This window comes from Gekko japonicus, unplaced genomic scaffold (genome assembly GCF_001447785.1).
Source record: "Gekko japonicus isolate JY-2015 unplaced genomic scaffold, Gekko_japonicus_V1.1 scaffold1181, whole genome shotgun sequence".
NCBI classification, from domain to species: Eukaryota; Metazoa; Chordata; class Lepidosauria; order Squamata; family Gekkonidae; genus Gekko; species Gekko japonicus.
In genome coordinates this window covers 33,645-61,181 of record NW_015161989.1, presented here as the reverse complement: position 1 = coordinate 61,181, position 27,537 = coordinate 33,645, and the positions used below count along the sequence as shown (strand labels likewise).

Genomic DNA, 27,537 nt, shown 5'->3' with positions numbered 1-27,537 from the left:
CAGACGCGCCGGCGGCACACCACGGGTCCTTCCCTCGGTGCCAGCGGGTAAACGAGGGACCAGAGGGGAAAACCACGCGCTGATGCGATCACACCACGGGCGTCTGGAGGCAGCCCGTGGCAAACGTTGGAGGTACTAGTTTTTAAATGTGCATTCTCGGCAGTAAGCCACAGGTGCGCTCCACTTCCCAGATGTTGGAGTGTGATCGCGCCCGGATAATCCGCCCACCTTCCATCCCTCTCCCGTGGCAACTTTGCCATGTGACCGGGGCCAATATAACATTATTTAAAATTCACTAAGATACAAAGTATGCTAATACTGGTGCTATAGTACATTAGGTATTTTTATAGATTCAGGTGGGGTAGCTACCGTTTCCCCGAAAATAAGACCTACCCCCAAAATAAGCCCTAGCAGGATTTCTATGCATTTGTGGTATAAGCCCTAGTATGTCTTCTTGAGAAAAAATAAATATAAGACAGTGTCTTATTCTCGGGGAAACACGGTATGTTGGTCTGAAGCATCAGAACAAAGTTGGAGTCCAGCGGCACCTTTAAGACCAACAAAGTTTTATCCAAGGTGTAAGCTTTCATGTACACACACACTTCTTTAGATAGACCCAAGTCTGAGTCCAGTGGCACCTTTAAAGACCAACAAAATTTTATTCTGGGTATAAGATTCCATGTGCACTTCTTCAGATAGAACGAAGATAGAATCCAGAGGCACCTTTAAGGCCAACAAAGTTTTATTCAAGGTATAAGCTTTTGTGTGCATGCACACTTCTTCAGATACAGTGAAATGGAAATTACCAGTCCATACATATAGGTAGAGGGCAAGCTGATAATTAGCTTATAACATAATGAAGATACTTAGCATATTCAAGGCTCAAACAGGAATAACGAGCTTCGTTATTTCTTTCTTTCACTATGTTCTCCCCCAGAATTGAACATATGGTAACCATGTAAACTAAGCTTGTTATTTAGATGCACTTTATTATATCATGCTGCCAATGCTACATTAATGGTTTTAAACTGATTATGTGTTTTATATTGAAACGTATATTGTTTTAGTGGCTTTATGTAAGCCGCCGAGCCACTACGGCAGGGACAGCAGGGTAGAAGTCAAACTAATAAATAAATTAAAATTGTTATTATGGTTTGGTCCTTGAATCTGTTAAATGTGTTATGTGCTAATTTAGTGTTCTCATGCTCTAGCTATAGGTACAGACTGGTAGCTTCCATTTCATTGTATCCGAGGAAGTGTGCATGCACATAAAAGCTTATACTCAGGATAAAACTTTGCTGGTCTTATAGGTGCCCCTGGACTCACACTTTGTTATATATTCTTATAATTATTTTACTACCATGTTTTAAACTAGAATTGATTTTGAAGGGGGGGAAAAGGCAGCATTTCCCGACTGACTGCTTCCGACAACCAACCACTATGACAAATCTCATTTTCTTTTTTTTCATATTTATTTATTTATAGTTTTGGACAATACATACATCTTGTCTTCGTTTGACATTAAATATCTTTGCGAGCCATTTTTATGCTTTAACAATATATACACCTTATCTCCATTTTACATTTAGCATTTCTACTAGTCATTTTTATGTTACGTTAGCTAGCCATTCCGTGCGTCTTGGTGTTTAGTCATGCTGGCGACACGACCACGGAAACGTCTTCGGACAGCGCTGGCTCTTCGGCTTTGAAACGGAGATGAGCACCGCAACCCTAGAGTCGGACTTGACTGGCTTTCGAGCAAGGGAACCTTTACCTTTACCAATACCTACCCATAGGTAAAACATTTTCTGTCATTTTTCAAATATTTCTTTACTCTCCCCTTGTAATATAGTTTCTCTATTACTTCAATATCGCTATCATTTAACCTGTGAGGTGTCCTACTAACCAGTGTTCCCTCTAAGCTGAGTTTAGTGTGAGCCAGCTCACAATTTTTTTAGCCTCTGGCTCACACCCTTTTGCCTTCGCCCAGGAAGGAGGGCTCCAGAGCAAACTAATTCATGCAGCAGCCCAATCCCTCGCCCACAACTTTAATGCCAGGAGCTCACCAAGTAGGATTTTTTCCCTCAGGACTCCACAGCTCAGAGGGAGCGTCGCGACTAACTGGGAACATTCCTAACCTCCCAACCCCAAAAGAGGACGCTTCCCACAGTTGTCTTAAAAAGAGCCCCAAAGACGACAGACGCCAAAAAAAGGGGGGGGACTTCTGGTAACCCTATTTTAAACAATAAAATGAAATAAGAGAGAATGGTTACCTCAGGCACCCTCAGCTGAGGCGTTTAATTCTCCCCGCCTCACCCCCGAGGGCGGGAGAAATCGATGACGCTTTGCCCTCACTTAAGACACACCCTTCCTCGCTTCACTTTATATCCCTATTTTCCATCATCGGATTGGACAACTTGGCTTTGGGGCGGGACCTTGCAAGATTCTGGGCTCCGATTGGCCAGTGTCCGCCAGGTGAGGGCGGGTTCTTAGCCACAGTCCTGTTCGAGGCGACGCCGGCGAGGAGTGGGAAGGGAATGTTTTCCTTTCACGCCGAGGTGGGCGACGGGGCGAGGAGGGCCGCAAGATGGCGGCGGGCGGGAAAGCGCTTAGTTGGTGAGTGGAGGGCTGCCCGCCGTCGGCCCCCGGGGTTGGCTTTGAGCCTCTGGGCTCTATTAAGGAAGCGGGGCTCCTCTTCGAAAAGCCTGTTTGGGAGGCTGGAGCTCGTCCCCATGATGCGTTACGTGACTGAGACCAGGGAGTCCTGGGTTCAGATCCTCCACCGTGCCTCCTTCATAGGGCTGTTGTGAAGGAAAACGGGGAAGGGGAACCCGTGCAGAGGGTGCATTTCCAGCAGCACTGTGGGGACTGAGTCAGTTTTCAGCAGCAGGTCAGAAAGGGAGGGAACGTTTGTGAGTAATTTTAAACCCTTCTGACAGAAATAGGCAGAACTCTTCCGTTAATTCCTTTTTGCCACCTACTTCTGTTCTTTTATCAAAGCCTTTTATCAAAGGCAGCTGGAAAGAGAGCCTGCCTGAGGTAATGCCAAATTGCCAGCTAGTTCTACTTCATTTGTCATTGCCCCTGCTGCTGGAGGCTCTACAGTTGCACTCGTTACCATCACCATTTTCTTCTGTAAAGAGCTACATGGTTCCCTGTTTTATGCTCACAACAGCCCTGTGAGGTAGGCTAGGGGGGGAGAGAGAGTGTCTGTGAGACTGGCCTAGATGCTGGCCCCATGATCTGGGATTTGAATCCTGGTCCAGCTAACCCCTATGCATGCAAGGCCATCCCAATAATGCTGCCTTGAGAGCCAGGTAGTGTAGTGGTTAGAGCATCAGACTAGGATTTGGGAGAGCCAGGTTCGAATCCCCAATGCCATGGAAGTTTGCTGGGTGACCTTGGGCCAGTTACATGCTCTCAGCCTAAGCTACCTCACAGGGTTGTTGTGAGGATAAAATGTAAGGAACTAATAATGTAAGCCACTTTGGATCCTCCTATTGGGGGGAAAAGGTGGGGTAGAATAAAAGAAATAATTGCAGATGCTCCAGTTGTTTCTGTTTTCTACTTCTGGGCAAGTTAATGCCTCTCTTTTTTGCCTTTTTGAAATAGTTAGCATGAAATGGCTAAACTTGCCATTTCTTGGGGTTCGGTGCCTTTCTCCACGGAGTCTTTAAAAGCCGAATCTTTAAAGGTAACTTGTAGAATGATAATATTCTACACCTCCTCCTTAACATGTACTCACAACAGCCTTGTGAGGGAGGCTCATTGGAAAGTAATGGCTGGCCCAGGTTTGTGCAGTGAGCAGTACTGAAAATAATTGTAAATACATCAATGAAATGAGACCTGATTGTGCCTGTTAACTGGGTTGTGCTTTCTGTATTATTCATTTCATTTATTTTTAGCGTTGATTATGTATTTATAAAGCATCATTTTGATGCTAAGGGCTGCGTTCAAGATGAAAGTGGCACCTAGATCTCTGGTTCTTTTTCTTGTGTTTATGAATACACAAATGTGTGCTGTTATCTCTTGTTACACACCAAAACAGGGATACGCCGCCCAAGAATGGACAGGAAGTATACTTCTCCCGTGATCTTTATGAAAAATATTCACTGGCTCCCACCCTCTGTGAACTGCTGTTGCTGTCCAGAAGGTACTAGTATACATTGCTTTCTGATTTTTGGAAGCAAATAAATCGTCTCTTAATTCGTCCCATTTATGGGCAAGGAAACATGCAGGTTACGATTACTTGGGGGTTTTTTGCTTTGGAGTCAATCTCGCTGAGTTCATTGGGGGTTGCATCTTCATACAGTCGTTTGAGAAAAGTGTGGTGTAGTGGTTAAGAGCGCGGACTGTAAACTGGGAGAACCGGGTTTGATTCCCCACTCCTCTACATGCAGCTGCTGGTGTGACCTTGGGCCAGTCACAGTTCTTTCAGGAACAGTCCTCGAAAGAGCGCTCTTAGCCCCCCCCCCTCACAGGGCGTCTGTTGTGGGGAAGGGAAGGAGTTTGTAAGCCGCTCTGAGACTCCTTCGGGTAGTGAAAAGCAGGGTATGAAACCAGCTCTTTTCCTCTGGATGGCCAGCAGCAGGACATAGAGGCTGAGGCCTTTGTAAGAACATCAGAAGAGCCCTGCTGGATCAGGCCGGTGGTCCATCTAGTCCAGCAGAGCCAGTTTGGTGTAGTGGTTAAGAGCAGCAGACTTTTAATCTGGAGACCCGGGTTTGATTCCCCACGCCTCCTCCACATGCAGCTAGCTGGGTGACCTTGGGTCAGTCACAGTTCTCTTGAGCGGTTTTATCAGAGCTCTCTCAGCCCCGCCTACCTCACAAGGTATCTGTGGGGGGGTGAGGAAGGGAAGGAGATTTTAAGCGGCTCGGAGACTCCAAGTGAAGGGCGGGAGATAAATCCAATCTCCCCCTCCTCCTTCATTTATCGCCAGTCCGAAGTGGATATTTTAAACTCTGGTCTTTTTTTACAGTTGTATTTATATTGTAAGCTGTCTTGAGTTCTGCAAGGTGGAAAGGCGGCTAATGAACGATTTAAGTAAATCAAATTCACCTGCAGTCTGGCCAGCCTGTAGAATTCTGTTGGGTCCTATTCCTTTTTCCCTGGTGGAAATCTGTGCTGCTCATTTTATTCTGGAGGGCATTTCCCTGGAGCCAGTTTGGTGTAGTGGTTCAGTGCGTGGACTCTAATCTGGGAGGACCGGGTTTGATTCCCCATTCCTCCACTTGCACCTGGCTGGATGACCTTGGGCAAGCCATAGTTCTGACAAGAGCTGTCCTTGAAAAGGCAAACCTCGAAAGAGCTCTCTGGGCCCCACCTTCCTTACAGGGGGTCTGTTGTGGGGAGTGGAAGGGAAAGGAGGTTGTAAGCCACTCTGAGACTCCGAGGGAAGGGCGGGGTATAAATCCAATCTTCTCCTCCTTCTCTTGCACCTACTTTCTAAAAACATGTGGTGGGGACCCCCGATCTAATTGCCAGTGCTGTAGCTTGTGAATGTGGGAACGGAGCGCTGTTCGTACCGCAGGAAGGCAGAGCTAGGATGCGGAGAGGCGGCAGGTACCTCTCGCAAAATAAAACCCTTCAGAATTTGCAGATCTGCACTGGAGACGCTCCGTCCGCTCTCCCAATAAAAGCTGCGCTCTGGCGAAGAGAGCAGGTTGCCGATTAGAATGGGTCAGTTTAAATAAAGAACCGGGCAGCCAATACAAGTGGAAAGGGGGGAGGGGGAGGCGTGAGATTATTTTGGCTCGCGCCCTGCCGAAGGCTTTTGACCGCGGCGTGCAGCGAAGCAATCCTGACGGCCTGCCATCCCGGCCCGCGTCAAAATGCAGCTAATTTGAGCTGCTAGAATCGCTTGACGTGCCCACATCGGGCCCATCTGAGTCAGCATCTTGTTGGAGGTAGCAGCTTAATTAAATTTGCCAGTTCGTGCCACAGGGATGGACGTGTTCTCATATTCTGAGAGACAGCTGTGTGGTGTTATTAAGGGCTGTGGACATGATACTGTTGAGACGGCTGCCGAGTGTGTAAATCAAGGCGCGCTTCCCCCCCCCCCTTTTTAACCAGATCAGCACTTAACACTTGATTTAGTTAATCTAAAATGTGCTTATTACTAAGCACGCTTATGCTAAAATAATTAAGAGCTAAGCAAGCTATATCGTGTCGGGGTTAGTGTTTGGAACGCCAACCCTGTAATTTCTAGCAGCGTCGTAGGACTTCTGCATTGGAAAGTAGCGTTCCAAGAAATATACTCTGGCTAGGAGCCAAAGTAGTGAAAGACCAGGGGAGGGGGGGGGGACACACGTTCTTGTTGAGCGGCCTCACACGTGCCATGTGGCAAGCTGCTTGTGAAACAGAAAGCAGTTTGAGAACGTGGCATTTTGAGGGAAGGAGGGAAGATGATGAAGAAGATGAAGAGAAGAGGTTGGATTTATACCCCGCCCTTCACTTGGAGTCACAGAGCGGCTTCCAATCTCTTTTCCCTTCCTCTCCCCACCAGAGACACCCTGGGAGGTAGGTGGGGCTGAGAGAGCTCCGAGAGAACTCCTGAGAGAACTTGTGACTGACCCAAGGTCACTCCAGCAGCTGCATGTGGAGGAGTGGGGAGTCAAACCCAGTTCTCCCAGATAAGAGTCCACGCTCTTAACCACTACACTAAACTGTCTGCTCAAAGAAAAAGAGCCCAAAACTGACTCTCAGTTGGTTTCTCTGGCCCCTAAAATGAGCTGATGTCACTCTTTGAAAGTTGAGCAAACTCCGGAGGACAGGAGGGCCTGGCGTGACGTGGTCCATGGGATCACGAAGAGTTGGACTCGGCTGTGCGACTGAACAACAGCAACAAACTCTTTGAATCCTGGATTGCAATATGCATCGGGAGACGATTTCAAAAGCCAGGCTTTTTGTTGGTTGGTTTGGTTTGTACGAGATGCTAGGGATTGAACCTGGGATCTTCTGCATGCCAAGCAGAGGCTCTACCATTGAGCCACGGCCCCTCCCCTATAATGCATGAAGCTGCCTTATATACTGAATCGGACCCTCGGTCCATCACTGTCAGTCTTGTCTACTCAGACTGGCACCAGCTGTCCAGGGTCTCAAGTTGGGGTCTTCCACATCACCTCCTGCCAGATCCTTTTTAATGGAGATCCTGGGGATTGAACCTGGGACCTTCCGCATGCCACACAGATCCTCCACCACTGAGCCACTGGACCCTCCCCTTGTGATGATTTGGCCTCAGTATCCAAGTGTTGTTGGGTTGGTAATGTGTGTTCAGAGGAATAGGCCCAAAGTGATTGATTTTAGTGTTTTCTGCCAAACGTCTTTAAAAAAAACAACCTTTTATTGATATAACAAGGGAATTACACCTTGAATGACATATGATCATAATATGATTACGCACACAATACGTAACAAATATTGAAGCATACATGACAAAGTCTAGGGCTATTTTTGGGCAGGAACGCACAGGAACGGAGTTCCGGCTGGCTCCCAAGCTGGCCACTCCCAGCAGGAACTCATTAGCATAATAGGCCACACCCAACAGCAGAAACTCATTAGGATTGGCTACAATTAGGGGTGTGTGGCCGAACATGCAAAAAGCCCTGGGTTTTGACAACAAACAAGGTAAAGAGAATAAGAAGCAAAAGGTAGGTGTGGCTGGATGACCACACTTCTGGTAACATGGAGGTGTTGCCTAATATACAGATGAGCTGTGGTGTCAGGGTGTGGCCAAACAAGGTAAAGAGAATAAGAAGCAAAAGGTAGGTGTGGCTGGATGACCACATTTCTGGTAACATGGGGGTGCGGCCTAATAGGCTAATGAGTTGTGCTGTCAGGGTGTGGCCTAATATGCTAATGAGTTCCTGCTGTTGGGTATGGCCTATTATGCTTATGAGTTCCTGCTGGGCTTTTTCTACAAAAAAAGCCCTGACAAAGTCGATGTTTATACATTAGTTGTAATGCTACTTTTAATGCGAATTAGTCAATTTGGGTTGAGATATAAAACTAGGTGTGCATGGTGATTGTCGTATGTTTTGAGCTTAGTGTTGTTGGATATGAAAAAGGAGAAACCGGAGTTATACATGAAAGATTAGTAGTAATGAAGTCAAGAAGATTAAAGGAGAGGTAGTTGACGCTATAATTGATTTGGAGGATCAATGTCTTGATCAAGAACATGTGTGATAAATGGAGACCATTTCTCAGTGAAGTTTGTTAGCCTTGGGTATATGTCCGATTGTAATAGTCTGTCTGTAATTTTTTCCATTATTGAGTGGTCCCAGATCTTTGAGTACCGTTCTGATAAGGAGGGTAGCAATCATAATTTCCAATGTCTTGCTAATGTCGTCTGAGCCGCAGTCAGTAAGCTTTGTATCAGTTCCCATCGGATCTTTGGTAGAAGGATCCTCTTTGTGGTGCAAAAGAATTGGCCAAATAGTCTTTTTTTTAACAACAAGACTTGGCTGCACTCCTCAGGGTTGCCTTCCCCACCCCATAATAATAAAAAGCGCATGATAAAAGTATGCTGTACTTTTGACAAATTTTCCTCTTCTTGAATGGGGGGGTGGTGTTTCAGCTTTCGTTCATAATGAAACCCGAATATGTGTCATTTGCTTTAGAAAAGCAGAAGGCAACACAGACCGATCAAAGCCCGGTCAAGAAAACAGGACTTCTGGCGGACGAGAATCGGTTCAAGCAGGAGTTAAGTCTTCAGTGGATTCCGCGTCTTTCCAGGAGCCCAGAGTTCCCTATCCTTACGTTTCTAGTTTGTCGGAGAACGAACAGAGGAGGTACCAGTTTCTGATGTCGACGTACTTGAATGCAGAGCCCAGCTCGATAGATCTGTCAAAACAAAGCGATTATTCACAGTACCTTGTAAGTGGCTGAGTTTTTCTTTGTCCATGACTTGTCTTATGACAATCATAAGAGCCAGTCTACTTCGTTCTGAGCTACATTCACTATATAACGCTGCTAACAAAACCTGCTCACTCCTGTATTTTGGAATATCTCCTAAAGTCGGCCAAGCTGCCTCTTACCTGTACCAGCTTCACATCCCCGAACTCCGTAGAGCCCTCTCTTTGGCGCAATTCAATGTATTACCTTCGGCCTTATTATCTGGCCGTTTTCAGGGTGTGCCCTTTTCTGACAGATGTTGTCGGAAACTATCTCCCCTGTCTTGTTTCAGTGCCCCTTCTACCATGCTCTATGACTGAAATTTCTAAACTCTACTTTGGCTCAATTTGAAGAATATCCTGACGGCCTAAAGGTCCTTACTCTTCTTGATAATCCAAACCTTGAGATAACGGGAATTGTCGCTAAATTTATTTTGGGTGCCATTTCTATTGGCCCTTTTTTAATTGATTGGTATACTTACATGGTAACTCCTTACATCTGTTTTTTGCAAGTATTATTTTATGCTGCTGTTGTTTTTGTTGTACATGGGTCTGTAAGGGTTACATGCCAGTAAAGGTGATTGGATTGGATGTAGTCTGTGCGAAAAGGATCTAGGGACTATACACTGAACATGAGTCAGCAGTGTGCTGTGGTTGCTAAAAAGGCAAATGCGATTTTGGGTTGGATCGACAGACGTAGAGTATCCAGATCACGCGAAGTTAAGGGTTAGTGTCCAGATCACGGGAAGTGATGGTATCGCTTTACTCTGCTCTGGTTAGACCTCACCTAGAGTCTTGTGTTCAGTTTTGAGCACCACAGTTTAAGAAAGTTATAGACAAGCTGGAACGTGTCCAGAGGAGGGCAATGAAGACGGTGAGGGGTCTGGGGACCAAGTCCCGTGAGGAAAGGTTGAAGGAGCTGGGTAGGTTTAGCCTGGAAAGGAGATGACTGAGAGGGGATATGATGACCATCCTCAAGTACTTGAAGGGCCGCCATAGAGAGGATGGTGCTGAGTCGTTTTCTGTTGCCCCAGAAGGTCGGTCCAGAACCAACAGGTTGGAAATAAATCAGAAGAGTTTTCGGCTAAGCATTAGGAAGAACTTCCTGACAGTTAGAGCATTCCTCAGTGGGAAAGGCTTCCTCGGGAGGTGGTGGGCTCTCCCTCTTGGGAGGTTTCCAAGCAGAGGCTAGGTGGCCCCATCGGACAGCAGTGCTGATCCTGTGAACTGAGGCGGATCGTGAGGAGGGAGGGCAGGCAGGGCTGCACCAGTGCTTAGTTCGTGTGGCCCTTTCTTATGAGCCCAGGGAAATGCTGATCGCCACTTTGGGGTCAGGAAGCAATCCTGGAGGGTTGGTTTTTTTTGTCATTTTCTGGGCGTGGAACAGGGGTCACTGTGGGTGTGTGGAGGGGCAGGTATTTGTGCCTTGTGCAGGGGGTTGGACTAGATGACCCTGGAGGTCCCTTCCAACTCTGTGATTCTATGAGATAGCGACAACCATTTGCAGATAAGACGAACAAATAGCCAGATCTTCAAACGAGTATAGCAGTGCTCTAGCTGATTCACGTACAGCAGGGCTCCCCAGCCTTTTTGAGCCTAACACAGCATGGTGGGTGCATCCGCAAAACGGCTGCCACAAAAATGGCTACCGCGGGAGGCAGAGCCGGCCACAGAGTATCTGCCGCAGCTGACCTTCCGTCACACACTGACGATCCTTGTGCTGCGGTGGCCGCTGCTGATGAAGCATCGTTTTAAAAAAATCCGCACAGTGCCAATCAAATCTCCCGTGGCCAATCAGAAACCTTGCTTGGCAGAAGCCCCGCCTGGCTCCGCCCATTTTCTAAAACCGTTTCGTAGGCTCCATGAAAGGTATGAGCCAGGTACCACGGCATCCACTTTCACTTCCTTTCTCTCCCCTCCCATGCCTGTTTTTTTTGCGGGGAGGGGGATTGTAGTGTATATTTATCCTGATTACAGACTCTGGGGAACTGTGCTGTATATACACACATTGGCCCTATAAAGAGGTATTGCACTTTTCTCATCTGGAATTTTCCTGTAGACTGACACGGCTACCTATAATCTTTATCTGCAAACAAGCGGGTAAGAATCATAGGGTTGGAAGGGGACCTCCAGGGTCATCTAGTCCATCCCCCTGCACAATGCAGGAAATTCGCAACTACCTCCCCCCCCACACACACACACCCCGGTGATCCCCTGTTCCATGCCCAGAAGATGGCAAAAAAAAAACCCTCCAGGATCTGACCTGGAGAAAATTTTCTTCCTGGGCCCAAAGTGGTGGCCAGCATTTCCCTAGGCGTGTAAGAAAGGACCACGAGAACTAAGGCCAGCATTTCGCTGGGCAAGTCAGAAAGGGCCACGAGAACTAAGCACTGAGGCAACCCTTCCTGCCCTCCCTCTCGTGATCTGCCTCAGTCCACAGGATCTGCCTAATGTTCTCTTCCTTTTAAAATCACAGGTGTATGTAAATGTGAGCGCATTTAACGTATGGGGTCATGGTTACTAAAACAATAGGGAGATGCTGTCAGAATGGAACTGTTTCGTTGACTGCGGGCTGGCCTTTTGTTTCAGCAAATGAAAGAATTCGTGAGCAAAGAGGTTGCGGAGTTTCTGAAGTTTGCCCAGAATGCCGCCAGGTCATGCGCCGAAGATTACAACTCCATCTCTGAAGAGGCGTTACTTTACTCCAAGGTAACAAGCGTAAGTCCTGGTCCGGAGAGCCCAGGCTCGCTCAGTCTGATGCAGCCCTGCAGGGCCTGTAAAACGGAGCTGTTCCGCCAGGGTTATGGTTGAGGGTAGCAACGGTTCTCCATCTCTGATTGGCCTCCCCTCACTCTACTTCCCCCCGCTTCACTCCCCATTCCTCCACTTGCACCTGCTGGTTGACCTTGGGCAAGCCATAGTTCTGATAAGAGCTGTCCTTGAAAAAGAGCCGTTTCTGCCAGAGCTCTCTCAGCCCCACCTACCTCACAGGGTGCCTGTTGTGGGGAGGGGGAGGAAAAGGAGACGGTAAGCCCCTCTGAGACACCTTTGGGTAGTGAAGGGCGGGGTGTAAATCCAGTCTCTTCTTCTTCTACCTCACAGGGTGTCTGTTGTGGGGAGGGGAAGGGAATGGAGTTTGTCAGCCACTCTGAGACTCCTTTGGGTAGTGAAAGGCGGGGTAGAAATCCAGTCTCCTCCTCCTCCTTCTTCTGTTACAGTTAATTGTATTTTTATGATATTTATTGTATTTATTATATTTAGATTCAATAATGTTTTAATTGTATTAGGTTTTGTTTGGTGTTACCTGCCCTGAGCCAAGTTTTGCAGGGGAGGGTGGGCTATAAGTCTAATGAAATAAATAAATAAATCTCATCAGATCTCGGAAGCGAAGCAGGGTCGGCCCTGGTTAGTCCTTGGATGGGAGACCGCCAAGGAAGTCCAGGGTGGCTACGCAGAGGCAGGCATTGGCAATACCACCTCTGAACGTCTCTGGCCATGAAAACCTCATGGGGTTGCCATAAATCAGCTGTGAATTAATGGGGGGGAGGAATTAAAATATGTAAGTGTAAAGGACTGATTTGGTTCCTTTTTCTGTTTAGTAAGCATAGCTTAAAAACGAGGTGGCTTATAGATTTAATTTTTACGTGTTAAAAAATGCTACGTCGGGGGAGTAGCTGTACCAGTCATCATTAGATACTCTGCATGTGGCTAATGTGGGAAAAGAAAGAGTGAGGAGTAATTCCCACACAGAAGTCAACTTTGGGCTTTTATGAGCCCATTTGGAAAATAAAACGAAAGCAGTTTATTTAATCAGCGTAACGGGGCCAGCCATAGCTACTGGGCAGCCTCCAGGTTTGCAGGAAATCTACATTCATAAATCCACCTGTTCTGGAAACCCTCCTGCCAAGAAAACCCCAAAACCTTATGAGCATCTCTGGGTAATAACAGTTATTATCATATGACAGTTTGTATAGAATAGCCAGGAGATCCTAAGATTATGTCGCAGCCAGAAGTTCTATCTCCTTTAGCGTTATGCACCACTAGGGGGCGAGAAAGACTTGTTCTTTAAGGCAGGAGACGTTTCAGAGGTGCTTTTGCCATCGCCTGCCTCTGTGTAACAAGTTGGTATTCCTTGGAGGTCACCCTTCCAAATACTAGCCAAGGCCCACCCTGCTTAGCTTCCGAGATCTGACAGGATCGGGCCACACAGACATTAAAACATACACACACTGACCTGAATTGGGGTACCATTTTGGGTTGCTGCAGCAGTTGTAGGGCAGTTTGGTTAATGGATTTGGAGCAGAAGAGACAGTTTTGTGGGAAGACAAGAGTAAGGACTGGAAGGAAGAAGTAAAGGGGAAATGGAATTTCGCTGTCTGTACTTTCAGTTTCAGAACTGAATTTCCACAGCCATATAAACCTGGGGTGTCGAACTCATTTGTTATGAGGGCCGGATCTGACATAAATGAGTCTTTGTTGTGCCGGCCCACGTGTGTCATAAAATGTAGTGCCAGGTGGCGGAGAAATAAACTTTATAAAGGACAGGAACACAAAGGGTGGGGTTTTTAACTTAAAATAAAAACGTGCTTAAAACATTAGCACTGTTGCAATATTTTGTTAACAGTGTCTGATAACTGACACCTCTTGCTCTGAATTATGGCATCAAAATGTCTGTGCTGTTGCAATCTTGAGTATGCCGTTCAGGTGTGTATCTGTAAGCTGCAAACCTACGATGACGCAGCAGCAGAACTGGAAGAAGAAGTAGAAGACAGTCAGTTCCTCTGCAGGCCTGATAGAAGCCCTCCGGGGGCCTGATCCAACCCCCGGGCTACATGACACCCCTGGTATAAACCATAAAGTGTTTTACATCAGTATAATGTTTAGATTCGAGTCCAGTAACACCGTAAAAGAGTGACAAAATTTTCAGGGTGTGAGCTCTCAAGGGTCAAAGCTTCCTTTGTCAGATGCTTCATCAGGTATCTGAAGCAGAGAGCTGTGACTCTTAAGGTGCTGGATTCAAATCTAGCTGTTCTGTTGCAGACCAGCTGTTCTGAACCTAGTAGAATTTTTGTAACTGGTTCCACTGTTGTGAACTATCCTGCTGTGTGTCTTTTCTTTCTCCCACCAGAGATTTTTAAGCTCTTGCATTGGCTCTGTGAAGAAATATCCGGAATGTTATACCCTGCATGAAGTTACCAGCATCATGGGGGGAAAGTTTAGCACGGAACTGACCTTGAAACTGGAAGCCAGCCTTGTTGTTCTGGTAAGGTGCGCTCGACAGGTGAATGGGTGAAGAGATGCAGAAGACTCCTGTGTGGTTTTCTTAGGGCTGAGGCTCTCTGTGGCCATAATGTCCACTCCGGTTAGAAAGAGAGACGCTGTCATCGGGCATGGTTGTGCTTCAAATGGGTCCTGTCTTGCTGCTATAGGTGAACTGTTTTTTGGTTGAAGACCTTCAGTGTAGGAGAGCTGCCATCTTCTTAACGTTAGAGAGACAGTTTGGTATAGTGGTTAGGAGTGCGAACTCTGATCTGGGAGAACCGGGTTTGATTCCCCATTCCTCCACTTGCAGCTGCTGGATGACCTTGGGCAAGCCATAGTTCTGTCAGAGCTGTCCTTGAAAAAGAGCAGGTTCTGTCAGAGCTCTCTCAGGCCCCCCGCCTACCTCACAGGATGTCTGTTGTGGGGAGGGGAAGGGAAAGGAGTTTGTAAGCCACTCTGAGACTCCTTTGGGTAGTGAAGGGCGGGGTATAAATCCAATCTCCTCCTCTTTCTTCTTCTTTGAGAGCCAGTTTGGTGTAGCGGTTAGGAGCGTGGACTCTAATCTGGGAGAACTGGGTTTGATTCCCCCCTCCTCCTCCACATGCAGCTGCTGGCGTGACCTCGGGTTAGGCATAAGTTCTTTCAGAGCTGTTCTCTCAAGGGCAGTCCTCGAGAGAGCTCTCTCGGCCCCACCTACCTCACAGGGTGTCTGTTGTGAGGAGGAGAAGGGAAGGGGATTGTCAGTCGCTTTGAGACTCCTTCGGGTAGTGAAGGGTGGGGTATGCATCCCATCTCTTTTTCTCCCACTCTTCAGCTGAACTCTCCTGTCCTCTAACTGAAGCCCATTAGATCTGGTCTTGTCCTCTGGAGCAGCAGAGGACAAACCATTGCCCTCTTCCGCATGAGAACCCTTAGGTATTCAAAGTTCAAGGTCAGGCGGCCTGATAGAACTTGAGAGACCTGTTCTCCTAGAATAACTTATTATGTTTGCCGCAAGGGTTCCGACGGACCCTAGAAAATGTGGTGCTCTTTGCCATTGTAAGAATTTTATTCTCACAAAGAGAATTTATTGTGCCTTATGTCCCGTAATTACATCACTGTCCTTGAAAAAGATTGTGTTCGATACAGGTAAATTACCACAGTCCCTTGGGAGTAGTGATTGTGAAACTGACAAGGTGCTGTTTGAATGTTTGAACGGAGTGTAAACGTGCACTTTGATGTATTGTTTTGGTGACACCTATGTTTGGCAATACTCGACACCAGTATTTTTACAATAGTATATAAAAATCTAAGAAAGAAAAATAAAAAGCACCTTAACCATACATCTACCCTGTTTCCCCGAAAATAAGACCTACCCCAAAAATAAGCCCTAGCAGGATTTCTATGCATTTGTGGTATAAGCCCTAGTGTGTCCTCTTGAGAAATAATAAATATAAGACAGTGTCTTATTTTCAGGGAAACACGGTACTATACACAGTGTCATCTATTTCCAGTAAGAATGACTTCATCGGTTGTGTTGCATTTGCACTTTATAATATCACACCGCCACTTTCTAATTGGTTTTAAATTGTATTTTTCTGTAATTTTATTGACTGTATGTTATGTTGGTTTTAAAATGGTAAGCCGCCCTGAGCCGCTTCGGCGGGAGGGCGGGGTAGAAATCTAATTATAAATAAATAAGTATAAATATTTTTCCATATCTTCTTTGGAATGAGGCGGACTTAAATTAGTTCTAAATAACTTGGATGGCCTTGTTGCGAGACAGACTGCTGAGCTAATCGGTCCCTCTGTCTGGCCCCTCGTGGCCTTCCCCACGAGCAGAATGACCCCTAAGATCTCATAACTGCTTTTGAGTCTCCCAAGGCAGTGGAATAGGGTGTCGAACGTTAGGCCCGGGGCACAGCAGAACAACCTCGTCTGCAGCAGTCAAGCATCGTTGGGGGCATCTTCCCAGCGCTACACTGCTGCCTCTCCGGTCCGCCTCTGTGGGGTTTCCTCTGCACCCCCCTCCCAGCCAGTGGGTCTTGCAGTGAGGACACACCAATTTGGAGCTTAGCAGCTGCATGTCCTTTACACAGTCTCTGTCTCCGGTACCTGGCATTATGTTTTAAGGCACACATGGCCCAGCCTGACAAAGAGAATTTTGTGTCAGATCCGGCCCTCATAACAACTGAGTTCAACACCTCTGCGTTAGAAGCTGGTTGTACTGAAGGCGCGTGCAGTGGAATGCTTCCGGGACAGAAAAAGAAGAAGAAGAGGAATTTGGATTTATAAAAGGTAAAGGTTCCCTTGCTCGAAAGCCAGTCGAGTCCGACTCTAGGGCTGCGGTGCTCATCTCCGTTTCAAAGCCGAAGAGCCAGCGCTGTCCGAAGACGTTTCCGTGGTCATGTAGTCGGCATGACTAAACACCAAGGCGCACGGAACGCTGTTCCCTTCCCACCGAAGTGGTACCTATTTCTCTACTTGCAATTTCTTGCTTTCGAACTGCTAGGTTGGCAGGAGCTGGAACTAGAGACGGGAGCTCACTCCGTCATGCGGCACACTCGGGTCTCGAACTGCTGAACTACTGACCTTCCACAGCCTGCAGTTTAGCGTCTTAACGACTTGAGCCATCCTCCTGTAAAGCAGTTCTAATCTCCTTGGCGGATAAACCACTTGAGCCACCACCCTTTACTACCCGAAACAGTCTCAGTGCAGCTTACAATCTCCTTGTGCTGCTGGTGTGATCTTGAGTCAGCCACAGTTCTCTGAGAGCTGTTCTCTCAAGAGCAGTCTTTGAAAGAGCTCTGTCAGACCCACCTACCTCCCAGGGTGTCTGTTGTGGGGAGAGGAAAGGAAGGAGACTGTAAGCCGCTCTGAGACTCCAAGTGAAGGGCGGGGTATAAATCCAATCTCTTCTTCAGTCATGAAGAATAATAATAAGAGATTGGATTTATAGCCCACCCTTCACTCAGAGTCTCAGAGCGGCTGACAATCTCCTTTCCCTTCCCCTCCCCACAACAGACACCCTGTGAGGTAGGCGGGGCTGAGAGAGCTCTTCCAAGAACAGCTCTGACAGAACGATGGCTTGCCCAAGGTCATCCAGCAGCTGCAAGTGGAGGAGTGGGGAATTAAACCTGGTTCCCCTGGATTAGAGTCCGCGCACTCAACTGCTGCACCAAACTGAAGTGTTCAGCCTTCAAAGATAGATATCCCTAAAAGGTCACTGTTTGGAAGCCACACTAAAAGTGCGAATCCTTTTTTTTAATTTATTTCTCTTCAAGGGAAACGTGAATCTCCTTAAGCTGCACTTTCCAAACATGCCTGCCCAGATACAGCTTCCTGCTAGTATTAAAAACAAATCAGCTGTTACAACTCCAGAGCAGAGAGCTTCCCGACTGCACCACGTAAGTAGACAGCTGGCACCTAAAACGCACCCTGCGGGTCACAGTTTAAGAGTAGCTGCAGCAGAGAACTTGTCAGTTGACTCACATGTGTACAAATGCTGTTTCAGATTCAAACCGTACATCAGGGGTGTCAAACATGCTGCCCGGGGGTCGTACCAGGCCCCCGGAGGGCTTCTATCAGGCCCGCAGTGGAACTGGCTGTCTTCTGCTTCTTCTTCCAGTTCTGCTGCTGCTGCGTCATCTTAGGTTTGCAGCTTACAGATACACACCTGGACAGCATACTCAAAATTGCAACAGCACAGACATTTTGATGCAGTAATTCAGAGCAAGAGGTGTCAGTTATCAGACACTGTTAAATAAACAAAATATTGCAAGAGTGCTAATGTTTTAAGCACGTTTTTATTTTAAGTACTGAAAAAAACCCTTTGTGTTTGTGTCCTTTATAAAGTTTATATCTCCACTACCTGGCATCACATTTTATGACACACACGGCCCGGCCCAACAAAGTCTCATTTATGTCAGATCTGGCCCACATAACAAATGAGCTCGACACCCCTGCCGTACATGGTTGCTGGCTACTCTATAAGTGTTCAGATGACATTGCTAAAGTCCTTCTGTAGAAATAGCACACCCCCATCCCCACAGCCAGTCAAAAGCTCAGGTCATGAAGTCCGCACCAAACCATGGAACGTAATATTTTCCATCCTTACCGACTTCTTGTCCTTTCAACGTCTTCTGCTTCTTCTAAAGGATGTTAGCACAGACCCGAATGCAGAGAAACTCGCATCGAAATATTGTCCTCAGATCGTGCTGACGACCGAGTCCTTATTTACCTTGCTGAACAATCACGGCCTGAACTATAAGGAGCCGTGGGAGCTTCCGGTTTCAGTGAAAAACATCTCTGTTGCAGGTAGGTGTGTGTGTGTGTGTGTCTTTTTCCTCTGTTTTCAAAATGATTTTACTGCTGAGCTGCATGGTTTAGTGGGCAGCACGCTAGCCAAACTGCGCCAGAATACCACAATATGCTGGTGCTTATTTTACCACAATATGCTGGTGGAATGCACTCTCTTGTCCTGGGATACAGGCCGAGTAAGGCCACAGAGCTAGGCCACAGTCAAGCGTCCAGCCCAGGGGTCAAAAACCAGTTTAGCAGCAGTCAGAGTTCACGGGTTGTTCAGGAAGGCAGAGTCAAGGCAGTATTGGATCATAGAGAGTGGGAAGGGGCCATACAGACCATCTAATCCAGCCCCCTGCCCAATGCAGGACCTGCCTAAAGCATCCCTGACAAATATTCGTCCGGCCTCTTCTCGAAAGCTGCCTCTGAAAGGTCGAATTGTTCAGGTTGGCCTTTTGAGGCTAACCGGGTGTTTTGGGCTGGTTTGATAGTGGTATGGTGTGGAGCTATGTATGTTAATGTTTTAGAGAGCCAGTTTGGTGTTGTGGTTAAGTGCGCGGACTGTAATCTGGGAGAACTGGGTTTGATTCCCCACTCCTCCACATGCAACTGCTGGCGTGACTTTGGGTCAATCACAAGTTCTCCCAAGAGCTGTTCTCTCAAGGGCAGTTCTTGAGAGAGCTCTCTCAGCCCCACTTACATCACGGGGTGTCTGCATCACAGGGTGTCTGTTGTGGGGAGGGGAAGGGAAAGGAGCTTGTAAGCCGCTCTGAGACTCCTTTGGGTAGTGAAGGGCGGGTTATAAATCCAATCTCTTCTTCTTTTATACGTATTAACTTGTTTTCTTGGTTGTTATCTGCTGTGATGTTGTTTAAGTGTTGTAAGTCGCTGCGAGATCCTTTGGGTAAGCAGTGACTTAAGACTCAGATAAATAAGTATGTGAATATTATTCTCACATGTATAGCAAATACCAGATTTGGAGAAAGGATATGTTAAACTTCTAAATTGTTATTCAGGAAACAGCAGAAGGGGTTCAATCTCAGGCATCTCCAGTTAAAAGGACCAGGCATTAGGTGATGTGAAAGACCTCCGCCTGAAACCCTGGAGAGCTGTGAAGAGGGGCTGTGGCTCAGTGGAAGAGCCTCTGCTTGGCATGCAGAAGGTCCCTGGTTCAATCCCCAGCATCTCCAGTTAAAAGGACCAGGCAGTAGGTGATGTGAAAGACCTCCGCCTGAAACCCTGGAGAGTTGTGAAGAGGGGCTGTGGCTCAGTGGAAGAGCCTCTGCTTGGCATGCAGAAGGTCCCTGGTTCAATCCCCAGCATCTCCAGTTAAAAGGACCAGGCAGGAGGTGATGGGAAAGACCTCAGCCTGAGACCCTGGAGAGCTGTAAGGAGGGGCCGTGGCTCAGTGGAAGAGCCTCTGCTTGGCATGCAGAAGGTCCCTGGTTCAATCCCTGGCATCTTCAGTTTAAAAAGGATCAGGCAGGAGGTGACGGGAAAGACTTTCCTCTGCTTGAGACCCTGGAAAGCGGCTGCCAGTCTGAGTAGGCAGTACTGACCCTGATGGACTGAGGGTCTGATTCAGTATAAGGCAGCTTCCTGAGTTCACTCAAACAGAATTTAACTTAATAAGCCTGCATCTAAAAATAACTGCAAACACCTTTCTTTCTTTTTCAAGGCAGTGAACCAGTCAGAGTGGTTTACATCGATCCCCCTCTCCCAAAGAAAGAGATGACTGTGAGGGAGAAGAACCAGTTTTTTCACGAATTCCTGGCAGATTTCCACACCACGAAGCAATCCAGTGTTTTGGCGTGCACTCCCATACTGGACAAGCGCCACAGAGACCCCGAGAATGTACGTAGTCCTGTTCTTTACCTCAAGGGTACCCTAGTTTTACACCCGTTCAGCTTTCCTTGAGAAGTTAAGATGAACTTGGTTTTCCTGCCGATTACAGGACACTGTGAGAACAGCTACATTTGAGTACAGTAGCGCTTTGGATACCAACAAGATTTTTGGGGTGTATTATGGGGCAGTTTGTTGTCCATGATTTTGCAGACAATTAGATATCTGATGCAGAATCCTGAGAGTCTTAACCTGGGAGGTTGTGTGCAACGCTCCCTCTAAGCTGTGGAGTCTTGTGAGCAAAAACTCTACTTTGTGAGCTACGGGCATTAAAGTTGTGAGTGAGCGATTTGGCTGCTGCATGAACTAGTTTGCTCTGGAGCCGTCCTTCCCGAGCAGAGACAAAAATCTGTGAGCCGGAGGCTAAAGAACCGTGATCTGGCTCGCACTCACTCAGCTTAGAGGGAACAATAGTTGTGTGTGCTTTTTTTCATCAGAAAATAGCCACTTCTGCCTTAGGGGCTGAAACGTCTGTTATAGCAGGGGCGCTCCCATCTGTTATGGTGTATTTTGTTTGGTGAAACATTTGTTCTGTGACACCGGGCAGTTTTCGTCTCCGCTTCGTACAGCTAAGAATTTCTGCAAGGCATTAGAAAGCAGCCGCTGCCGACAAAGTCGCCGGGAATCGAAGCATCCGGATCCAGGGCGGCTCTCTTGTGCCTCTCAGAATCTCTGCTTGCGTCCCTTTGGCCACACCTCCCTCTCACACAACACCTGCTGGTATTTTTAGAACTCGCTCCCCAGGGAGGTTTTGTCTGTCTCCCTCTATCAGTATCTTTCGCCAGCCGGTCAAGACTTTTTTTGTTTCATTGGGCATACGCCCCCATAACGGTTACCCGTCCTCCTTCATGGCTCTGGGGTTGTCTTGTGTATGTGTTGAATTTTAATTTCAACGTATTTTAATTGTTTGAAAGGTTTTAATGTTTTTTTAACGTTTGCTGTCTTGGCCTCCCTGATCGGGTTGGAAAGTCAGCATTAAAGCATTTTAAGAATAATAATTCTTCCTTCTGCCGCAGCCTCCCCCTTTTGGGGGAAAAATCCCATTTGTGTATATATATTTATTCGATTTCTCTCTTGTCTTTCAATCCAGGAGGTTCCTCAGGGTGCCACAGGCTATGAATGTGAAGGTTCGGGGGGGGATCCTTCCTGAGCTGAGATAAAAATGTGTGCGCCGGAGGCTAAAAAACTGTCAGCTAGCTCGCACTAACTCAGCTTAGAGGGAACGCTGGTGTAGGGGAATTTTAGGGGTCCAGGCCTCTTCTAGGGATCCCCAACCCCATTAGGATTTTCTTCTGTGGGTGGGTGGAGTCTGGCCAGGGAATTCAGGACTCCAGAGGGAGAGAAACAGAGCCAGAAGAGTTGCCTTAGACCAAAAGGATTTATTAAATCTAAAACCATACACAAGTAAAACTCAATAGCGTATATTCAGTATCAATTTTAAAAGGTAAAGGTTTCCCTTGCTCGAAAGCCAGTCGAATCCAACTCTAGGGGGGCGGTGCCCATCTCCATTTCCAAGCCGAAGAGCCAGCGCTGTCCGAAGAAATTTCTGTGGTCATGTGGCCGGCATGACTAGACGCCGAGGTGCACTGAACGCTGTTACCTTCCCACCGAAGTGGTACCTATTTATCTATTTGCAATTTCTTGCTTTCTAACTGCTAGGTTGGCAGGAGCTGGGGCCAGAGATGGGAGCTCACTCCGTCACGCCACACTCGGGTCTTGAACTGCCAAGCTACAGACTTTTCAGTCTGCAGCTCAGCATCTTAACCTCTGAGCCACCGCGGACTCTTCAATATCAGTACCCAATAGGCTATAGAAAAATCCCAATACCTGATATAGTGTACACTTGAGAAGGAACAAGGAATCCCTGGACTGTGGACCAAGGCTTCACTCAAGCCTAGGTGGGGTGTTGGCCAAACAGCCCCAAACAAAGCCCAAAGCCTCCTTTTCAAACTCCTTTCAGCCAATAGGAATCAAGGGAGGAGTCAAGTGGTGTAGTAGTTAAGTGCGTGGACTCTAATCTGGGAGGACCGGGCTTGATTCCCCACTCCTCCTTTTGCACCTGCTGGATGGCCTTGGGCAAGCCATAGTTCTGTCAGAGCTGTTCTCTCAAGGGCAGTCCTCAAAAGAGCTCTCTCAGCCCCACCTACCTCACAGGGTGTCCTGTTGTGGGGAGGGGAAGGGAAAGGAGTTTCTAAGTTGCTCTGAGACGCCTTTGGGTAGTGAAGGGTGGGGTATAAATCCAATCTCTTCTCTTCTTCTCTCTTCTTAATTTAAATATACCAAACTCGCCAAATACCAGCCCATCTTGAGTTGATAAGATGAACTTTTGCTAGTATGAATTTTCACCTAGCTATATTTTATTAACTGTGATATCAGAAAGACCTGGACAGATATGTTTAGGCTTTGGGGCCTGGCCCTTGGAAGGCCGTGGGATGTGAATTCAGGCAAAGGTACACCTACAGGGCAAGGCTTTAGTTTTGACGCCTAGACTGCCAGCAAAAGAGCAAAGGCTTATGTGATTTCAGAACCTAGGAACCAAAGTCAGTTGTAGCAAAATCCTCATAGCATAGAAGAACAGAAAGGCACAGGTTCATCGAACCCCAAATTCTGCCACATCTGGAGTACTGGAAAAATAGACTTACCACGTTTCACCCTTATTCCAAGTGTTTAGAGCAACGTGCATGGGATAATCTAGTTTTATCTGCCCAATAACCCATAAGGTAGGTTCACCTGAGGGCCTGGCCTACTGTTGCCCAGTGTCTGGGAAAGGATTTGAACCCAGATCTTCCTAGGCCAAGGACAACACGCTGTCCAGTACATGCCGGCTCTTGCATTATCAGCGCTTTTAATGTGCCATGGCGACAGCGTACATGGCGAAATTAAAGCAAATGCATGGATTACCCTTGAACCGTTCTGTAATTTCTTTTCAACGCTCGCCTCAACTGACTTTGAGAATAGTTGCACATTTTGAACGTTCCCCTCCTTTGGGAAATTCTTGGTGTGTGGATGTTAAGAACATGTTGTTCCGTTTTTATGAGTGGCTTGCTACAGCACAGCTAGATGCAAGTCCGGTCGCACCGTAGAGATCAGCAGGGTTTTTGGGATATGAACTTTCAAAAGTTCCCTTCATCACATACCTACCTTTTACCCTCCTAAAGCTCCTACCCAAAAAATCTTCTGGCCTCTAAGCTGCTCTTGGACTCTAACCTAGCTAGAATCATAGAATCATAGAGTTGGAAGGGATCTCCAGGGTCATCTAGTCCAACCCCCTGCACAATGCAGGAAATTCGCAACGACCTGTCAGACTCTTGTGCAAACTTCAGACTCGACAACACTCTCTTTTCAAAGATTTGTTTATTGAGATGCAGAGCTGCTACAAGCTAAGACGTTCTTGTGTCAGGACTGTCGAAACAAGCGCCAACCCAGAAGTTACACCCCATTCAAACACCTACCCCCCCCCAAAAAAAGCCCGGCCAATCACACATTCCATTCAGCCCACCGAAATGAGCGCACCTTCACACACACACCTACCTGTGAACCTACAGTTCTTTCTCTAAGACAGGACGGCAAGCACAGACTGACTCCAAGGTCAGTTAGTATCTTCCCACTTCGTGGGAGGCACCCTTAGGAAAACAGTTACTAAGCAAGATGCTACAAGCTAAGACGTCCTTGTGTCAGGACTGTTGAAACAACAGCCAACCCAGAAGTTACACCCCATTACCCCCCCAAAAAAGCCCGGCCAATCACACATTTCATTCAGCCCACCGAAATGAGCGCACCTTCACACGCACACCTACCTGTGAACCTACAGTTTTTTCTCTAAGACAGGACGGTAAGCACAGACTGACTCCAAGGTCAGTTAGTATCTTCCCACTTCATGGGAGGCGCCCTTAGGAAAACAGTTACAGGACGGCAAGCACAGACTGACTCCAAGGAGAGTTAGTATCTTCCCACTTCGTGGGAGGCGCCCTTAGGAAAACAGTTACTAAGCAACAAAGCCAAGCAGGCACACACGCACACATGCAGCTCCCCCCCCCCACATTCCGAAACACAAACTACAGAGGCTTAGAGATCCATAACAGAGCATTGGCATAAGACATGGCAAAAGAGAACTCACCCCCAGTGACCCCTGCTCCATGCCCAGAAGATGACAAAAAACCCTCCAGGATCCCCGGCCAAACTGGCGTGGAGAAAAGTTGCTTCCTGATCCCAAAGTGATCACATGGAATTCACTGCCACAGGAAGTGGTGGCGGCTACAAGCATGGACGACTTCAAAAGGGAATTAGATAAGCAAATGGAGCAGAGGTCCATCAGTGGCTATTAGCCACAAGGTATAGGTAGGGGCTCTGGGGCAAGGGATGCTCTGTCTTCTTGGTGCTGTGGGGGGGGGGTCCACAGTGGGAGGGCTTCTGGTGTCCTGGCCCCACTGCTGGACATCCTGATGGCACCTGGTATTTTTGGCCACTGTGTGACACAGAGTGTTGGACTGGATGGGCCATTGGCCTGATCCAACACGGGCTTCTCTTGTGTTCTTATGTTCTTAAAGTGGCCATCGGCATTTCCCTGGGCGTGTAAGGAAGGGCCCCGAGAACTAAGCCCTGAGGCCACCCTTCCTGCCCTCCCTCTCACAATCCACCGTTCTGCTCCAGACCAATATTTATTTATTATTTATTTTTCGCATTTATATCCCGCCCATCCCATAAACGGGTCACAACATTTTAATAAATACGATAAAATCTAAAACGCATTAAAACGTATCTTGAACTTTTATAGTTAAATCATTTAGAGCACCGTTAAGTAAATTTAGTGAATTGTATTTATTGTATTTTATATTATTCTGTACTGTTTTAATGTTTTAACTTGGGCATTCATGCCCCTTGTGAGCCGCCCTGAGCCTTCGGGTAGGGCGAGGTATAAATTCAAAGATAAATTTAAAAAAAAAAATCAGTAGTCAACGCTTGCCGTAGGGAGAATCCGGCCCATTAATGTAACTGAGTATGGCCGGTTATCAGTAGGTGGGAGATGGCAACCTCGGGGGGGGGGATATGTGGACGCCCGCTGCTCCAGCCAAAGGCCTGGCGGAAGAGCTCTGTCTTGCAGGCCCTACGGAATTGCATCAGATCCCGCAGGGGCCTGATCTCAATAGGGCGCATGTCCCACCAGGTGGGTGCCAGGGCAGAAAAGGGTCTGGCCCTGGCCGAGGCTAGGCGGACGTCTTTCAGGCCAGGGACTACCAGGAGCTGTTGACTCCAAGAGCGTCATGCTCTCCGAGGCGTATATGGGAAGAGGCGGTCCCTTAGGTATGTGGGTCCCAGGCCGTATAAATATGGCTCCCCTCTGAAACTTGCCGTGTTACAGGTACTTTCTCTCCCTCTCGCCCACGCAGCTGGACGCTCCTGAAACATGCCAAGGTAGACAGATGCGAGTATCGGATCCCACGGATCTAGATTTTGACACCGACGTCACGGAACTAGAAACGTTCGGCTCAAGCTCAAAGGCTCTGAACATTTCCAAACCGCAGAGCGCTCCTGCGAAACCAGCGAATGCCCCTAAAATTGGGCTGGAGGAGCTCTTGAGAATGGAGAAACGGCTGTTGTCGGAAGTGAGCGGAGGGACGGGCGAAAAAAGCAGCAAAGGCGGCGACCACCCGGCTTCGGCCTACGGCAGCGGGCAACGTTTAAACAGGACACCCTCAACTGGGTCTGCCTTGGAACTGGATAGTAAAGGAGGCACCTCGGGTCAAGGTGTTGAATCGACGGCAGCTGGACTGAGCGGCGAGGGCGCACCCGCTGTCCAAGAAGATAAAAGGGACAATAACCCAAGTGTTCCGCCCTGCGAGAGTGACTCCGAAGAGGAATCTTTAGTCATGGATGTAGAATGTGAAAATACCAATAATGTCAAACCTGTTGTGGTCCCGTCTAGCCAAAGCTCGGTAGCAGACAGTCCCGAGTTTCCTTGCTCTACACAAGACCTGCCAGAAAAACCGAAGGATTCTTCAAAGGTTCCGGACCAGGAGACAAACGCTCAGGAGCTGCCTGAAGGGTCCGGTTCTGTCGGGCAGACGTTGAAAATGCAAACTGAGCTTCGCAAAGCGCCGCCTCCCAGCTCTCCAGAACGGGCGGAAGGGAGCGCCGAGAACTGCTCGAATCCGACACCAAGCCAGACGCCTCTTGTGTCGGAAGCCTCGGTGGTTTCTACTCTGGAGCCTGGGCAGAGCACTACTGTGGTGACCGGCACCTTACCTAAGTCAACCTGGTTATCACACTTTCAGGGATCTCAAAAAGGTGAGTTTGGGGGGGAGTTTGCCTGGGCCAGTAGGTAATTGGTACATAACAGGGCAAAACGTCACCTCCGTCTTAGCTCCTTGTAAGCCCCTTCTGGGCCAGCCTTATCAACAGTTTCTTCCCTGAGGCTGGTTTTTATTTTTATTTAATTCATGCATAAGCTGCCTTCCCCGCCCCCCCAGTTGGAACCCAGAGCTGCTTACATTGTTCTTCTGATCCTCGCAACAGCCCTGTGAGGTCAGTGAGGCTGAGAGCAGGTGACTGGCCCAAAGGTCACCCAGCGAGCTTTTTTTCTTATTTCTTTACTCCTCTGACCAATAGGTCTTGAGCAGTGTTCCCTCTAAGCTAAGTTAGTGTGAGTTAGCTCACAGTTTTTTAGCCTCACACATTTTTGTCTTAGCTCAGGAAGGATGGCTCCAGAGCAAACTAATTTATGCAGTAGCCAAATCGTTCGCTCACAACTTTAATGCCAGTAGCTCACAAAGTAGAATTTTTGCTCACAAGACTCCACAACTTAGAGGGAACATTGGTCTTGAGTGGCCTTCATCAAACATAACGGGGAATATAAGCAAGGAAGGAAGAATTCAGACCAGACAGGGCTAGTGCATATGCTAGAAAGGCAGCGAGCTTCCATGGCACCGGTGGGGATTCTCCCAGATCCTAGTTTGACATTTTGACATTTTTTTAGTTGTGTGTGTGTATGAATCTGTGTCCTCGCGTGCCTGGAAGTCATGGTGTCTTCTGGCAAACCTTACCGGGCCTTGCTATTGCCTGCCTCTGCGTCCCGGCCCTGGTATTCCTTAGAGGTCCTTGCCAGGGTCGGCCCTGCTCAGCTTGCAAGGTCTGACGAGATCGGGCTAGCCTGGGCCGTCCAGGTCAGGGCCTAGTTTGTTTGTTTATTCTGCGGAGGGGT

General features: G+C 47.7%; 1 protein-coding gene across 3 annotated transcripts in view; it reads left to right on the top strand.

Moving 5' to 3' along the window:
* Positions 1 to 2,551: 2,551 nt before the first annotated feature.
* ICE2 (interactor of little elongation complex ELL subunit 2) overlaps positions 2,552 to 27,537 on the top strand; it is a 44,115-nt gene continuing 19,129 nt past the window's right edge. For 2 of the 3 annotated variants that reach the window (XM_015429825.1, XM_015429823.1), the window contains exons 1-9: positions 2,552 to 2,616; positions 4,049 to 4,153; positions 8,622 to 8,877; positions 11,484 to 11,603; positions 14,023 to 14,157; positions 17,420 to 17,542; positions 18,293 to 18,452; positions 20,116 to 20,291; positions 25,727 to 26,624. In XM_015429825.1, coding sequence (XP_015285311.1) covers positions 2,588 to 2,616; positions 4,049 to 4,153; positions 8,622 to 8,877; positions 11,484 to 11,603; positions 14,023 to 14,157; positions 17,420 to 17,542; positions 18,293 to 18,452; positions 20,116 to 20,291; positions 25,727 to 26,624 — 2,002 coding nt within the window. In that variant the 5' untranslated portion in view covers positions 2,552 to 2,587. Of the gene's footprint in view, positions 2,617 to 4,048; positions 4,154 to 8,621; positions 8,878 to 11,483; positions 11,604 to 14,022; positions 14,158 to 17,419; positions 17,543 to 18,292; positions 18,453 to 20,115; positions 20,292 to 25,726; positions 26,625 to 27,537 lie in introns of those variants that run through there. The other variant, XM_015429826.1, reaches the window with a different exon arrangement.